This window comes from Euprymna scolopes, chromosome 8 (genome assembly GCF_053919585.1).
Source record: "Euprymna scolopes isolate OS-2025 chromosome 8, ASM5391958v1, whole genome shotgun sequence".
NCBI classification, from domain to species: Eukaryota; Metazoa; Mollusca; class Cephalopoda; order Sepiida; family Sepiolidae; genus Euprymna; species Euprymna scolopes.
This window is the reverse complement of record NC_136489.1, coordinates 93,101,011-93,119,891: the sequence shown is the minus strand read 5'-3', so window position 1 is coordinate 93,119,891 and position 18,881 is coordinate 93,101,011. Positions and strand designations below refer to the sequence as shown.

Here is an 18,881-nt window from a genome sequence, read left to right as displayed (position 1 = left end):
ATATAAAGGGAAAATGCCTGTTTGTATGTCCAGCTGAAACTTGTAAAATATACAATAAACACCCACAAAGTTGATATTATTTTAATTAGCGTAACTCTGGATGTATAATATCTAAAGTTAAATAAAGATGATTTATTATGTGTGTTTGTGTTTGCGCGCGCGCGCGTGTGTGTGTGTGGCGGTAAATGGTTATATCATTTAATTCTATCAATACGTACACACATATTTTAATATTATCATGAAAAGGGAAGTAACTCTGTTTTTCTTTTCACAGAATTATTTCCCTTATACAAACTAGAGTTATATGTGTATGTCCAGATAGAGGGAAATGGGCAGGACAAAGAAGAAAGACTAGGCGATGAGGGAGAACAGGAAAGAGAGAGGGATAGAAGTTATGTTACACTTTTGCTATGAGTAATGCTGGGTAGCCCAGCTAGTGAAATGTAATTCTTTGCAAGAAATGAATATGATCTGAAAGTGTATGGCACAAAGTTTTATTTAGAATTCAATATGGGTGCCAGCATTCCCCACTACCATCTCAAGACACTTGTAAACCACATCAACTGATTTAAAAGAAAATCTATTGGGGGTGACATGTAGAAATTTTCAATCTTCTAAAAGTATTTATAATCATTCAATTGTCATGCTGTCCGTCTCATCAGCTGATATCTTCAACTGACTTTTAACTTTGATAAGTGGTAACTTATTAGTAAAAAAAAAAACGAATTTCTTGCAACATCAGTTGATGCGGTTCCAAGATGACTTGTAAATCTGGTGGTGAATGTTGGCACCCATATTAAATTCTACATACTTGTGCAGATTTTGAACCGGACGTATCTAAGCACCTATTCGGTTTTGTCTGGAACATGACATCAACCACCGGATTAGGCCGAGCATTGCCGATGATCAAATCTTAACAATGGTACGAGACGGAAATAGTAATATAAATGGAAATCGTAAGAAAACAAAAACGACCTACCGTAATTTTGTTTTATTATTCATTTAATATTTCATGGAGAGGAGGGATACTATAACCATTTCTGTTGTATTTTTTGTTTTCATTTTTTTTTCTAGATAATGTTTAGTAAACCAAAGTGTTTTTTTTTTCCAACAAATTACGTATTTTTTTTTATTTCAAAGATTTTTAAAAAGGTTCAAAGAATCCCCCGAATTTTCCCCCCTTTCAAGAAATTTTTAAGAAAAGGTTTGTGCACCTCCAACCACATCCATTGCTTACTGAGCCTGTTTTTGCAATGATGCATCTAACGCCATATGAAATGTAATTCTTTTTGGGATCCAATTAATTTCTTATTTTAACAAAAAAAAAAATGCTTTCTCGAGCGTCTGGGTTTGTCTAACATTGATAAATTCATTGTTAGTCTCCATTCTTTCTATGTAACATCTAGTTTCTTTTTTGTTTTTTCTTTTTTGTTGTTTTATTTTCTCTTCCAATATTTATGCGAACGTCATCTGCTCATTGCCACATATTGTGATTGGCTAATCGGTGTCTTACGTCAGATTACAGGCACACCTAAGCAGTTGACATTATGTTCCAGGCAAAGCCAATTATGCTTAGATACGTCTAGTTTAACACCATATATAATGCAATTCTTTTTGGGAGCCAATTAATTTCTTATTTTAACAAAAAAAATAAAAATAAAAATAAAAACAATTATTTCTTCGGGTATCTGCAGTTGTTTGTTTAACATTAATAAATTCATAGTGTTGTTAGTTATATGTTTTCCATGTAGTTTCTTTTTTTGTTTGTTTGTTTATTTTTCTTCCAATATTATCCAAAAGTCGTCTATTCATTGCCTCGCATTGTAATTGACTGATCGGTGTTTTACGTCAGATTACAGGCAAACCCGAAGGACTGATGTCATTTTCCGGGCAAAGCCGAGCGGACGCTTCGATACGTCCTGTTCAAAATCTGCACAAGTACCCGATTCTAAATAAAACCCCATGCTCTATAGTTTATTATTATATACATTTCTTGCAAGAATTATTTTCAGTAATAAATTACCAACAGTTAATAAAGGGAAGTCCCTTTCTACACAATGTATATTATTTCAGAAAAATAATTATGCAAATTTAAAATTTTGTATTAACGAGAACTTTTTTCCCCGAAATAATAATTCTTTTTTTTTTTTTTTTTTCAGAGCATCCTCATCAGTGAGATGCCAGACAAAATTCTTCTCCAGATCTTTTCGTTCCTGAAACACAGGGAACTTGGCAAAATAGCACGAGTGTGTAAAAAATGGCGCCTCATAGCCTACGACAGTCGCCTTTGGCAAGCTGTCTCTTTGCGTCCAGAATTCTCTGGCTTGCACATCAACAGTATCGAAGCACTGCTGGCCTTAGTAAACATTCGATTTGGTAACACCCTCCGCTATATCGAACTCCCGTGTGAGCTGATCACGGCTCCTGTGCTTCACGATCTTGCCAATAAATGTCCAAATCTTAAGTACATGACCTTGGACTTTTCCAATGCCATGCAGTTGCACGATTTCAACGACCTGAATGCCTTCCCGTGTAACCTAAGGAGCCTCTGTCTTTGTCTGTCGGAAGTTATCTTTCTTGAAGGATTCATGCGAAGAATTTACAGCTGTTTATCCTCTCTTGAAGTGCTTCATTTGATTGGTAAGTAAGAACTGAATATTTTCCTACTTTGACGCAAAATCGCATTTTTAAATAGAGACCCAAAAAAGGGGGGGGTAAAGGGAAAATAAAGATTTTGTGTACATTTTATTCCTTTTTATTACATCTTTCATTCTTTCTGAATCTTTGAGATTTCGTATTCTTTGGATCATTCGGACTACTGTTCTCATCTTGATTGTTATTTTCACAACGTTTCAGTCGATGTAACCTCCAGCAAAACGTTGTGAAAATAGCAGTCAAGATGAAAACAATAGTTTGAAGAATCCAAATAATATGAATCTTTCATTCTGTCATCTTTTTTTTTTTTTTGTTTGGTATTCGATCCAACAGCTGAAAGTTATTATTTAAAAGAAAAAGAAAATATTGAAATTGTTACGTCATTATCTGTTATTACACAAGACCTGAGTTAATAAACGTTTGGTTCCATTTTTTTTTCTAAGTTTTTTTTTTTTCCTACCTAATTAATCACACAAAGTATATACTAAAATATTTGTCAGTTTTGGGATTGAGTTATATTTGATAAAACCTTTTATTTTAATTGTTCTAGTTAGATGCAATTTGCAATTAACTCACCAAATGACCAATCTTATACCAAGTTTCTGCCTATCACTCTCACCCTCTCTCACTTTACGTTTTTAATCCCCTCCCACTCTTATTTTATATGGTTATCTGTATTCGATTTTAATGAAATTTAAACCATATGTGTAAGACACTAATTCAGAGAGTTTTTTTTTTTCAAATATTTCAACTATTTTAAGAAACTATGAGGGTCATTTCAAATGTAAATGTTTTTATAATTAAAAAAGTTGAAGAGCTATAAAAACGGGAGTGATACCATTAAAATGAGAGACTTTTTGTGCTGCAGCATTTATTTTTCTACATAGTCACTAGCATTCTCAATGCACTTTTGCCAGCAATTAACAATTGCTATGTATGGGCATCTATAGCACTCTTTGTCATATGAGGATCATTCCAAAAGTAAAGCCTCCTATTTTTTAACTCAAAAAGTTGAAGAGCTACAAAAACTGGAGTGGTGCCATTAAAACGTGTGGCAAAAAATTAAATTACACACCCCTGCTTCTGACACACGTCCATAACAAGGGTTACTTCCGTAGAGTCTCACACTGACAATATCTGAAACAGAGAGATGAAACTTCCAGGTCATGAATGTATAAGTTCAGGCATCATAACAATGCAATTCACAACCCTTTCTGATCCTTTCAGACGGAATAAAAGAGATAGGAGGCATTACTTTTGGAACGACCCTTGTAAATGAGATGAGGGGGCAACTAAAAACAAAGAAAGTAATATGATGTTATCAACGTAATAAAAAAGTATATTATAGTAATTCTTATTCAATTAGCGGGACCTGTGGAAATTCCACAGGGGACTCATTCATATGTAATATATTGATGTTGGCATTCTGTAGATATTCAGCGTAAGTGGAGATGCTCTAATATTATTGTAGCTATTTTGTTAAAACTGCAAATGTATTTATCCAAGCTAGCAGGGACGCCCGGCGTAGCCAGATCGTAAAATACGCTCAAATATGATATTTTAATTCTTGCAGATTTCATATATATTATTATAGAGTTAATGTTCTATCGATTTTTATATATTATAAAGTTGTGATTTCAAAAATAAAAAATATATCTATATATCTATATATATCAGCTTGAATCGAAACCAAATACCAAACCTATGAAACATATATAACTTTAGTTCCTTCAGATATAATCGAAACCGAAACCAAAACTTATGGAGAATTCTTGATAAAATTTTTTATAAAAAATAGATTACTAAGGTACCATCAACTGAAACAGAAACCAAGACTTATGAAGAATTCTTGATAAAATTATTTTTAAAAAATTAATTATTGGAGTGCCATTAGCTATAATCGAAACTGAAACCAAAACTTATGAGGAATTCTTGGTAAAATTATTTATTAAAAAAAATAGATGACTTCATCAGCTATAACCGAAACCAAAATTATGAAGAATTCTTAATAAAATTATTCATAAAAAATTAAATGACTTGAGTACTATCAGCTATAATCGAAACCGAAACCAAAACTTATGAAGAACTCTTGGTAAAATTATTTATTACAAGAAATGGAAGTACATAACAATTAAACGACCCGGATGTAAGCGTGACACAGAAAATAATACACATGCTATCATATTAATATGTAGATTCCAAGCAACGTCAGGCATTTCTGCTAGTTGGCTTATAATGGTTTCAGTTAGTAAGATCTTCCTTAGAATGCAATGTGTTAAGTAACATTAATCAAATTTATAGTAAAAATTATTAATTTTGAACGTGGACCTGAACGAGAATCACCCACTTCTTATATTTTTAACTGGTATTCTGCAGTTGATATTTTTATGACCTAACCAAGCGTGGTATAAACACCAACCTCCCCATGTTAAGAACGACTTTCGGAATAAACACCCTTAACCTCGAAAACTATACTACATACTAAATCATACTATAAAAATTATAGAGGTGGGGGGGGGATTCTCGTTCAGGTCCGCCATTTTGAATTGTTTTTTAATTAAAACAATTTTTTTTTAATCAAAAAAAAATTTGAACCAATATTGTGATTTTTATTTGATGATGCTAATAGTACGCATGACATTTAATCTGTTTTTCTGTCAGGCTATTGTAACTGTCTGTGGTGTATAGCTAGACATCACATTCGAGGAGGAAGCATTTTTTTTCTTTGTGAAATGCTTGGGTTGCTGGTGGAACGGATCTGATGATTTAAAACTCGATAGTGAAATCAGTTCATCATTGATGACCGACCTCAAAGTATCTACAAGAGGTATTCTACAATCGATATTTGTGTCACATCAATTAAATGAAAAAAAAATGAGATAAAATAGAAGAACCTGGTCATTGCTTACTAGTGTTGTAATTGGAACTGATGTAACAATATTTCGATGCAGGTGCGTAAAAAGAAAGATTAAGCTCCGTAATAATCCCCGAAAAACACAGTGGTATAATTAACCAAAAAGTGTATTAGAAAAAGTATGTTACAGAAGTACATGTCATAATTTTGGGGCCATAACTGCCACAAATCACTGATATTTATTCCTTCCCATTCAAGGAAGATATGACAAGATGGCAAGGTGGGGAGAATCAAGTCAGCGTTCCTAAAGGAGGAGCACTCAGGCTTTTCAAAAATTACCTGTTTATTTCCGTTGGCATCCCCGGTCAGGGTGCCTCAGACGCAATAAACTTACTTCACCCGAAACACAGGAGGCTAGACCTGGGAGGGTAGACCTTCTAAGACTACCCAGCCCACCAGATAAAAGGTTACCGAAATGACTCAGTTCCTGGCATACTGGTTGTTGAAATCGGAATGTCATCTGGCATGTATCAGTGATCAGAAACATTGACCAAATAAATGGTGGTATTTATTTACTCCCCCCCTCCACCGAGCAAATTAGGCACAAGGCCGATTTTTTTATGTGAGGAGTGAAGGGGAAATGGGGACCAACTCCCCGGTGAGTAGGGGAGCTGGATAGTGACAGTTTGTATGAAGGGTTGCTCCTACATTGACCAAGGTCTTATATGTGGGGTCGCCCCCACATAGGGTCTTTGCTTGCAGTATCTGCCGGAACAGATGGTATTTATTTGCTCCCCCACCGAGCAAATTAGGCACAAGGCCGATTTTTAATGTGAGGAGTGAAGGGAGGGGGAAGGGGAAAAGGGGACCAGCTCCCGAGAGGTGGGAAATGGGAGCTGGTTAAAGGTCAGACATGTGGGGTTGCCCCCACATCTGGTCTTTGCTAGTCATAGCTAGTCATAGCTTGCAGTATCTGCCGGAACAGATACTACACTTTGATCTGGCAGTGACCAAATGAATGGTGTGAACCGCTACCCACAACGTGTTAGATGGAACTATTTATAGTCTCTTATTAAGTCCATTATTCCTGAAATAGGTATATCAGCTTACCTCATAATTATCGGAAATTTCCACACAAGTTTAAAATTAAGCAGAGAGTGGAAAATTCCATTTAAAAGTTAAAACTAGTTTTAAACTAATATGAACCGATAGTTAGGTCCTGGGAAAAAGAATGTGGCAGAAAAGTGGAAGAGTTTCTGCCTATGGGAATTAGTAAAGAAGCTCTCCAAAAGCACTTTCTTTTGTGCAGTTCTAAAAAAATTCAACAAAGCTTACCAATTTATCTGGCGACTTGCTGCCTAACACAACATCCTGACACTTCAGTCTGTTTACTTCTAATAGAGTTTCCCATATACTAATCTTATGCTTACTCTAGAATTATATAAACTTTTTAGCCTGTTAAAAATAAGCAAAAGTTATAGACCGTTGACTTAGAATGAGTGCGTTATGCAAAATTGATGGTTGAATATGGTTAAATTTGTGCCCATTTTTGCATTAAATACGAATTTCTATTAATGCCTTACTGTCTATTGAATGAATACGATAACACTTAGTTCGCTGCACCTTATCATAACAAAGGCCCATACAAAATTTCAGCCAGATCGGCTCAGTAGTTTCTAATAAAAAGTGAAACGGACAAATAGACAGACAGACAGACTAACAGTTATATAGATATTGTTCCTAATATTACTTTTACTTTTAGCTAAATAATGTTACACGATGGCATAAATAAAACTAAGGAAGCCTCAAGAGCTCTGTCATAGCCATCGCTTGTCAGGGAGTTCATAACAGACTTGAGTCCACTTTGATGAGGATGATAAGTAGCACCAACTTATGGATAAGAATGTGCATTTACTTTTAACACCATGAATTCAAAATCCTTATAGTCAAATATGAACCATGCCAGTTAAAAAATCTCTCTCTCTCTCTCTCTCTCTCTCTCTCTCTCTATATATATATATATATATATATATATATATATACTAGCCGTACCCGGCCACGCGTTGCTGTGGCTCAGTTTGTTAAAATGGAACACATTCCTCATAAAAAATTGAATTTTGTATTGTTTATTTATTTTATTATTTTTGCAATTTTTTTTTATCAATAAAAGTTGTTTTTTTCCCCAAGAAAAGGTGAATTTTTTACCATAAATTGTTAGGTGAAAGTTTTTTTTGTTTTTTTTTTTCAGGAAAACATTTTTTTAAAAGAAAGTTGGCAGTAAACATTTCTTTTCGAAAACAGAATTTTTATTATAAAAAGAAAAGATGAATGTTTTATATGAACACTGTAAATAGTTAGGTGAAAGTAGAGAAAAGTTAGATTTTTTTCAAGAGAATGTACAAATTTATTTTGTCAATAGATGTTAAGAAAATAAACAGAAAAAATACTCCCATCATTAATTAATTCTGCAAAAAAATAAATAAAATGTTGGTTTAGTGTTTCAACATTTGAACAATGCCTGGCTGAATCCTATATACTATAAACTAATTGGAATCCGGTGTGGGGTGGGGGGGGGCTTAAATTCTGCATGAGTACCATTCTTTTTAATTTTGTCTTTTGTCCAATTTTTTGTGTGGGCTTTTAGCGCTAGCAAATTAATAAATTTAACCAAAATGCAAAAAATTCAACAATTAATAAGTGACCAGCTCCTAATACAAATCCTAGTAAATCAATCCCCCTTATTGGAAACACTGAAAGGAAGGACGAAACAAAATTATTGCCAGTATGTTTGGGAGAGGTTCTATAGGTGTATCAGAAAGTGGCCATTAAAAATGATGATCAGAACCTTAATAATTCAACTTACTATTTTTTGAAGCTTATAACTACTTGAAAATATAATTCAAACCCTAATTTATTTTCAATTAAAGGAGCAAAGACCAAATTAAAAAAAAAATAACAGGTTTAATAGCATCTTATGCAATATTTGTTTCTTTAAAGCGGTTTTCTTTTTAAAAAAATGTAAAGAAAATCAATATATTTTGACTTGCTTATAAATATATGTATATATCTGCCAAAAAATCACTTAACTAAAAAAAAATATTATTAAATGGGTAGTTCCACTCTTCATTGTTAAGAATTTATCCATATTTATATTTTAAATTCCATGTATTTTTTTAAATAAAAGGATTTTTTAAAGCGAGGGTCCTAGAAAATCGCATTTTTGTAACATGTTTTGCGCAAAGCGTTAAATATCTGCTGCGGTTAAAATGAAATTTATGAAGTATGGTTTCGCCCAAGAGCATAAATAATGTCTCTTTTTATTGCGTGTGTTAACCAAAATTAGTATTTTTCATCCTCCGTAGTTAAAAAAGAAATGCACATTCACTTATAAGTTTTCCCCTAGAACAAAAAATCCGCTTCATCGATTTAAAAAAAAATCTTTTAATGAAATACACGAATTTTTGATTGATATATTTTAATACTTCTCCACCAACTAATTTTTTTTTTAATATCTAAAAAAAGAAAACATTCAATGAGATAGAAAAATTTGCCGTCAGCGTCTGGTATTTACTTGACGATGTAAGCATAACATGAGCTTTCATTAAAAAAAAAAATCAACGTGTTTTTAAAAAAAAAGGTTTTACACTTTGGACTTTACAGGTAAATTTCCAAAAAACTATTCTTTTTTTGTTTTAAATTGGAATATGTTCTTCATTTATTTCTTTATTGATTGATATATAAAACTTTGACACATAAATTAATTATTAAAATTTTAATAAACATTTCAAAATGGGGGTATGAATTTGAAAAAAAAAAAGTTTGTCTAAAATATTATATTTGGTTTATTGGAAAGAGCATAAAATTTCACATTGACCCTGAAAATATCGTAAAAATTGAACCAATAGAAAAATTTTGATTTTTAAAGTTTTAAAATTGAAAAATATTTAACTCGTAAAATTCTATTGATTTTATTACGTAAAAAAAAATGGCTGCATGAAGGCACGCCGGCATTTTGAAAACATTTTGTAAACAATGTATTTTAAAAAATAAAAAATAATATTTCTAGTATTTTTTAAACAACGTTAATAGTTTATTTTGAAAGTATATTCCATATAGAAAATAAACAACTCACTTTAAAAAAAGAAATTACGAGTTTTTTATATTTTATTCGCAGTTTTCTGTTAGGGGTGTCAAAAATTCCTCCAAATTTCTGATACATCTAGAGTTTCTATTCTTTTTTTTTTCTTTCTTTTTTTCAATATTTTAAGCAGATTTGTCACTCAGCTAGCAGATTTGGTGCTTCTACACTTTATTGCCGAAATTGGAGACGCCATTTTTTTTTCACGCATTTGCTATCCAAATCTAGGGGAGACATCATTATATGGCCGAGCGATTACTTCCGGAAAGGGAAATAATAAATTTACCAAAATTAACATTTATTACTTCAGGAAACGTTAAATTAAACTAAAATTATCATTTATTACTTCCAGAAACTTGGTAAACCGATATTACTGGAGAAAATGAATCTTGACAATTCAAAAAAATATTTAAAATTATTTATTTGTTCGAAAAGAAAAAAAACAAAAAAAAAACACACACACACACACACAAACGAAAAAAAATAAACAACAACAACAAAAAAACTAATAAATGTTTTGGTTTTGTTTTGGTTTTCAAATGGCGCTCGCCCAGGTTAAACTATTATGAATATGTCATTTCAATTTTCTGTTTTTAATTTAAAAAAAAAGTGTTCCATGAAAAACTTTCCCGTTCTCATCAATTAAATCGAAACATTTCCAATTAAACAATTACGGTCTTTCACTTTCTTTATTTACTTTTGAAGCAACATTGGGCTTTTATAAAATAGTTTTTTTTTGTTTTGTTTTTTGTTTTGTTTTGTTTTTGTTTTTTCGAACAAATAAATAATTTTAAACATTTTTTTTGAATTGTCAAGATTCATTTTCTCCAGTAATATCGGTTTACCAAGTTTCTGGAAGTAATAAATGATAATTTTAGTTTAATTTAACGTTTCCGGAAGTAATAAATGTTAATTTTGGGAAATTTATTCTTTCCCTTTCCGGAAGCAATCGTTCGGCCATATAATGATGTCTCCCCTAGATTTGGATAGCAAGTGCGTGAAAAAAAAATGGCGTCTCCAATTTCGGTAATAAAGTGTAGAAGCACCCCAGATTTTTATGGGTCGCTATTTTTTGCCATAAATTGTTAGGTGAAAGTTTTTTTTTTAAAGAAAGTTGGTAGTAAACGTTTCTTTTGGAAAACAGAATTTGGTACTCCTTGGGCGTTGAGTTCCATGGCGACCAGCATAAAAAACACGCATCACTCCCTTTCTGACGCAAGCGCACGTAACACTTTTTTTATTATTTACTGACGTTGTCGTAGTAACTAAACGACTTTTTTTTTTAATAGCATTTGCGGATGGGTATGCTAACATTTGTGTTTTTAATTTCTTTTTAAATGACTTTTTATCGACTTTTATTTTAATAGCATTTGCGGAAAACGAAAAAATAACTAAGCCATTTACTGACAATTTCTCGGTATCTTGACTTTGATAAAATTTATTTGTTAAAAATATTTGTAAAAGTGAGAATTATCAGTAAATGGTTTAGTTATTTTTTTTTCGTTTTTTACCCATCCGCAAATGCTATTAAAAAAAGAAAGTCGATAAAAAGTCATTTAAAAAGAAATTAAAACAAATGTCAGCATACCCATCCGCAAATGCTATAAAAAAAGTCGATAAAAGTCGTCATTTAAGAAATTTAAAAACAAATGTCTGTAAAAGTGAGGCATTATTAATAAATGTTTAGTAATTTTTCTTTTAATATTCATAAAGAGTAAAAATGGAATGGAAATTTAAATTTCGCTCCGTTTTAATCTTTTTTTTAATTGTGCTTCTCCCAAACAAATATAATCAAGAAAATACATTCAACAATTGTACTTTATATATATAAAACACGAAATATTAAAAAAAATATATATATTAACGAAAGAGAAATAATTAGATTTTTCAACGAAAAAAGTCAATTTGGTATATAAAAGTTCCGTTTAGTGATATCACGTGATGACACGCGGTGTGAAATAATTGTCCCCAAATAAAAAAAAAAAAAAATGGCCCATCCGTACAAAGAAAACCAAATATTTATTATAGAAAAATTACGTATAATGTTATAATTACAAAGAGATATATAGAAACACGCATGCGTACCGTAAACATATTTTACCAAAATATGGAAGCCATCCGTCCAGTGGTTATTTAGACTATTAATTACGAACGAACCAAGATATATATATATATATATATATATATATATATATATATATATATATATATATATATATATATATATATATGGCGATTAAGCTACACTGAATATTCGGCGTTTCATCCACTATAGGATTCGTCAGGATATTTTATAAATTACTAACTAGCTCTACCTACGTATTGAGCACTTTTGAAATAAATACTTAAAATCGCATAAATCTATACTTTCGTATATTAAATTTATGTGAGTAAATGAAGTAGTTATATATATATATATATATATATATATATATATATATATATATATATATATATATATATATATATATATATATATAGTTTCCTGGATAATCTAGACGTGAATTTAGTTCGAAAATCAACCTCCAGAACAAGAATCGATGAAAAAGAAGGGAGAATTAGATGAACCCGCTTGAATAGAGGTCAGCTGTGAGATAAAATGCACGAACAAGAATCTTTTATGGCCGAAGTCAAAGATCATCTCAGCAGTAGGTTTTATGTTCCACAGCAGGAGTTTATGTTCCAGGTGGATTATAAAATTGCAAAAGTTTCTTTGAATTTCGACTCAGCTTAGATTATTCTATCGATGTTTGCAATTTAATTATCCTCTGACGTCAAAAGGAAAATCCAAAGATTGAACTAAGATGCATAACTTTAATTCAAGGAATGCAAATTTAGCGGAAGATGAAAATCCAAACAAACATCAATTGTTTCTTGTTAGAATTCCTGATTTTATTATTCTATTGATGCATTGATGAAGGCGCAAACAGAATAACGATTTAATGTCAGTAGGGATCCCGACCTTAGTGCTTAAATTAAGATCCCAACTTCATATGGGTCATTGTATAAAGAACCTTACTGCATTCTTAATTGTTCTTGTGACATGGCTCGAAAATTTGACTACAGTTCACATATTAGGTTGAGAAGAAAGTTCTTGCGAAATTTTTTTATTTTGATTTCAAATGATGTATTTTCAAATAAGTTTTCATTATAATACCTTTACTTTATATATCATTTTAAAGGGCATTTTTCGCTCTATCTAATCGTTTAAATTACAATAATTTTAAAACAATCATGTCTTCTTTTCAGAACGTTGAATACAAGATGGAAAAAAAGCAAATTCACATCATTTTCGTATTTCTATTCAAGCTAGGCAATGGAATGCTCCACCAGTATAAACAAATATATGCTATTATGTGCTGTTTGCATGTTTGCTGGAAAACCAATCTCTATATAAATCATATAAACTTATAAAATATATTTATATTCTAGTATTGAGAAAAAGATAAACAACCAAAATGAAAGAATGAAAAACATCGAAATTAAGTTTATATATAGATATAAAAACTTTTGTCCGTGTAATTGCTTCAGACACCGCGGTAGAGTGGAAAATATAACTCCTAGTATAGCACCTTTATTAAAATCATATAAATAAGCCTGTATATTTGTTCACTTATTGTTAATTTGACCATATGGACATATATCTTATAAATAAATAATTTAAAAACGAGAAAAACTGAATGGATAAAAAAAGCGAAGAATAAAATAAATAAATAGAGCTAATCAATAAAATAGATAGATAATGAAGTCGCCACCAGAAAAAAAAAACAACTATAAAGTCCTAGGATAAGGAAGTAACAGCGATAAGGGTATAATATTACTTTAGATCAAAGCGAAAACTTAGGCCAATAAACAACCGCTAAGTTAAAATAATACCAATACCTTCCAGCTGTGACAGCTTGACTATGCCGGATTGTACTTCTCCCTTTCCTTCATCCTTACTCCCTTTCTTCACCACACCTCCCTCCAAAAACCTCTACTGCTCACATTCACAAAGCATACATTCCATTTTCTTTCAGAACATAAACCACGCCCGAATATATTTTATAAAAAAAACGAATGTAATCTTGACTCTCCTTTCAATATCGCCCCTTTTTTTGGTCTGATGGAGTGGTCTCTTTGAATTGGGATTCCAAAGAAACATATATGCACGTATGTAACCAATAATGTTTGTATAATAAACACACTATGTACCAACTCTGTCCTCCATTAAGCACTCTTTAATAATTATGCGGGTTTCATTGGATTTACGTCTAGGAAACCAATCTATACAATCATTATATATATATATATATATATATATATATATATATATATATATATATATATATATATATAGAGAGAGAGAGAGAGAGAGAGAGAGAGAGAATGTTTGAATTACCTACTGGAAAGCTTGAATAATTTACTAGACACCATCCTCGAGCGTCTTCAATCTCTCTGTACAACGGTTTGCCAACCTAACATGACGGTACTTCACTCTATACGTAAACTTTGACCAAATATTCGAAACAACGTAGTATTTAAAGACTAAATAACCTCCTCCTCGACGTGGCCATACATCAAGGAAAACGATGTTAGTGATGCTAAAAGATCAGATGAATTCTTATCCTCGAATCAAGTAGAGTCAAAAGGAAAATATACTTATAACATATTTAACTGTCATTTGGAGAGAGGCAAATTAATGTTTTTCGTTGTTTTACGAACTCAACATTTTAGATGTAGCAGAGAATCTTTATTGAACACTCGAATATCTATGTATCTCATATAGAAATCAAGTGTTAGATCCAGAAGGGGGTTCCCTTTGGTTTCGGAGAGATAACTAAAGTAAAATAAAAACAAGACAGAAAATACACACACACACACACACACACACACACACACACACACACACACACACACACACACACACACACACACACACACACACACACATACTTTTATCTATCGAGCTAATTTATGAAAAAGATTTTTCGGAATTGTTTAATCTTTTAAAACATTTCTTTTACTTGTTTATACTGTATTCTTTAAAAGGTCTTATTGATCGAAAGGTTATGAAACTTTCTGTGTTTTTGTTTTTTTTATTTTTTTTGGTAAATATACTTAAAGAAACATTTAATGTTAACATACATATATTGATAGTTTCACGTAAACGAAACCAGTGCGTAAAAGAAATGTACAAAAGTTCGATATGTTGAAATAATTATTGCTAATATAAATAACAAATAAAACCTTGGAATATAGAAAAATTGTTTCTTTATATATATATATATATATATATATATATATATATATATATATATATATATATATATATATATATATATGTGTGTGTGTGTGTGTGCGTGTGTGTGTGTGTGTGTGTGTGTGTGTATTCTTCAGAATAAAATTATCTAACAATCAACTGGTATGGAAACCTGTGATTATAAGTTTTACAAGATATTACTGGCAGTAATATTCTATAAGTACTATTCCACCTAAATAAGAATTGCTCGATATACAAGATAGAGCAAATAAATCAAATTTATGTCATTCAATAAATTTAAAAATTTATGGCGTGAAATGTTTAAATTTCAAATCAAAAGACTTTTCTTATTCTATGTAACACAAAGAATACATTTGAAATATTATAACTCCTTATCCTATAGGATTTCGATGTCTGCCCATCTCTTCAGAGGAGAAAATTTTAGCAAATAGTTATAATGGTTCACACCTTATTTTCTAAAGTCAGTGAGACATAGAAAATCACAATTAAAAGTTGTTTAAGTATTTACATGTCATAGAGTAAGGGAAGTTAACGAAAAGGATATATAAGAAAGTAGTGTATTTACCATTTTGCATAAACATTTCTCCATTAAATGTTCAATGTAGGTGCCATTATTTACAACTGCTTTCACACAACAAAAATGAGTTTTTACATATGATAATGGATGAAACGTGAATCCACCATTCACAGTGGCAGGTGAAAGCCGCCGAAAGCAACCAAAGTTGCAAAATTGTTTAGCCTCTGTATTTTGGCATCTGCAAAATATTTTTTTCATCAATTACACTGAGAAAGGAAGAACCATCAATAGTGAATATTAAATAGCATTATTATTGCATTTAAAGGAAGAAATCGCCAAAAATCAGCCCCAAATTAAGTAAAAATAAGTGCTCTTTTACCAACACAATGCTCCATGTCACTCCGAATTGCTTTTACACCCACCCGCTTTTCCAGATCCGGCTTACTGGCTGTTTGTAGATCTCAAAAGAAGACTCCGGGGAGAGAAGTGGTGTCGGAAAGAGAAATACATTTTGAAGTTAAAGACAAATCGTTCTATGAAAAGGCATCGGATTGATTGTTAGTAAAACGTTGGAATCAGTCTCCTTCTAAACTGATATACCATGTTGCTGAACAAGTCACCCAATTATTTCTCTTGGCTATCTATTTCTTTTGCTCCCCTCACTCTAATATTTATTAATGTCTCTGTGTGCATTCAGGAAAGAAGGATTTTTTTCTTTCAGTATTTCATCTATTTTACCTACTCATACATGTACATATTACAAATTCCTATGTAACTTATATTTACTGACATTTCACCTCAAACAAGACACAGGGCCATTTAGTCGTGAGAGGCTAATATTTGGGACTAGATTTGCAGGGATACTATTTATGGAGTTTGGCAGCGAGATGTCTATTCACATTACACTTGAATTTCTGCATGTCAGTGCAGTTAGGGAAGCAGGGGCCCGGGATGGAATTCCAAAGTACAGCAGTCCGAGGGAAAAAGTTATTTGAGTAGGCTTTACGGCATATAGGGTAGGGGTGGGTTTGTAGGGGTATTGTGATGAAGGGGGTACTAGTGCTCGGAGTTCGTCAGAGCACTTGCTGACTTAGATGACAAAATAACAAGTCTTCTCACTTCGACATAAGAATAATTAAAAAATAAGGCACATGTATTACTAGCGGGGGTACCCGACGTTGTCCGAGTGTTTGGAGGTGTGTGTTGGGCAAAAAAAAAAAAAGAAAAAGTAGTAGTAGACAGGCAGGCTCGAACCCGTGACGTGAAGGCAGAAAAGAAAGTGAAAGAAAATCTGACATCTTACCCTTACACTATGACGCGACAAGAAAGGAAAAAGCATTCAAATTTAGCGATGTCAATCAAAAAGTTGACTTGTACAAATAAATAGTTAAGTGAATGAGTTTATGCAGGTTCAGAAATGAACGTCTGGCTGCAGGCCAGTTAAGCTTCCCACTTTCTGCAGTTTTATTTTTTCCCCCACGATGCCCTCCCCCAAAAGGGGAACTCTGGCAGTATCCAAATGAATAGCAATTGTCTAATATGAAGGGTTTCCCCTACATTGATCAAAGCTAATTGCCTTTCTGAATCTCCCTGGCAGGAAAGCCAGAGGCTACCTTTGCTTCAATTAGTTTTGCTTTTATACGAAAAAGACAAACATACACCGGGAACCAGGGAATTTTAAAAAAAATCGATCTAAATAAAGACAGAGACGACGTCCATTTTCATATCTGAGATATTATAATCCAGGAAGTATAAGAAAACTTTTCCAAAATAGTAACGTTGTTGATAACCCCCACCAAAAAAAGGCTTTTCTTGGACATACACAAACGCGCGTGCCCATTTTGCCTTTTATATAAGAGATTAATAATAATAATAATAATAATAATAATAATAATAATAATAATAATAATAATATAAATAAATAAAAAGACTATTTTTAATTATTCAAGAATATCTAATCAGATATGTCACAGTATATGAATTTTCGAATGAAATCAAAGTAGAATAATTCATAACGGTTATGATCCAAGTAAAACCTCTCGATACGAAAGACTCTGCTAATGAAATGTTCAGTTTACGAAACGTGATGTGAAGATTTTTTGTCTCTGTATACAAAAATATTTTCAGATACGAGTGACAGGAAGGCTATTTTTCAGGCACCCAATTCTCCGAAAATGTTATTTAAATCAGTGTTTCATTTGGTTAAAAAAAAAAACATTTTAGTAATTTTCTTGATATATTGGTATTAATTTTCGGCACTTCTTCATGACAGTGACATATTAGCAACTGAGACGAGTTATCGACCCTGTTCTTCGAAAGAGAAATGATATCTAGCGGCCATTATGTGAAACTCAAATAGGTACTGATGCACTTATTTATCCGTGCTGAAATAATAACGTTATTATTTAAAAAGCCATTCTTAATATGGGGAGGGGGTGGGTGTTTTGTACCTATTCTGTACTTTAACCTTACAATTGAATAATAAAAAAAAACATTTCATAAAACTTTAATTAAACTTGGAAATACGATTTAAAAAAATAGCGCGGATCAGTAAGTGCATTTAGCACCCTCAAATATAAACAAATGTTTACGATAACGCAAAAATATAATAAACGAAAAAAATAATACAAAAATATATGAAAATCGAAATATTTATTGAATAAAAAAAGTATAAAAAATATAATTTTAATGCATTAATATAATTTCTTTTCAATGAATGATTTAATGTATCAAAATATAATTTTAGTTTGTCAATGTAGCAAAATAGAATTTTAAGAGGTTTAAGAATAATTTTTTTTACAGAAAGATTTTTTTTTTCATAGTAAGATTGTATAAACATATATCAAAGTTTAAAAATATGAAACATTGATAGGTACGGGCAAAAATGGGCGGTCAAAAATAGGGGGACCTAGTTTTGAAAGCCGATTTATCATAATTTTTTTTGTAGGTTTCTGACTACTTTTTGATTGCATTTTAAAGATTAGAGACTAAAGTTAATTTCCTAGGAGGAAGAAATATTTGTACACGTGAAAAAAAAAGTTACGAAAATGTTTTCACGGCGAGCTAACCAATTCAGCTAAATTTTGACATTAAAGAAATTCATTGTAAAAATCGTTTAAAAGATTATTATTAGTTTTCTGGGTCTATTTCAAAGATAATTAGTAAAGTAAAGTCCTAAGATATTGAATTAAATAATAAAAAAACACCTTATTTATACAAAATACAGCTTAATTAGCCCTCAAAAAGCAAGTAATTATGCCGTCCGGCAAAATGCAGCCGATAACATGTTGTAAACACAAATATACGGAAGGCCAAAGTTTCAGCGAATCAAAACGCTGTTTCAAAATGAAGTCATGTTAGTAAAAGGAGGTAGGGGTGTCAGATTTTTTCCCCCCAGATGGTCATCCATACATCACTATTCTGAACGTTTGTAACAATTTTTAATTTAATTATT

At 31.6% G+C, this 18,881-nt stretch overlaps 1 protein-coding gene across 9 annotated transcripts in view; it reads left to right on the top strand.

Annotated features, from left to right (window-relative positions):
- LOC145283636 (F-box/LRR-repeat protein 12-like) overlaps positions 1-18,881 on the top strand; it is a 738,609-nt gene that overhangs the window by 419,769 nt on the left and 299,959 nt on the right. For all 9 annotated transcript variants that reach the window (XM_080132593.1, XM_080132590.1, XM_080132591.1 and 6 more), the window contains one exon: positions 2,160-2,640. In XM_080132593.1, the coding sequence (XP_079988719.1) occupies positions 2,160-2,640 (481 nt within the window). The remainder of the gene's footprint in view (positions 1-2,159; positions 2,641-18,881) is intronic.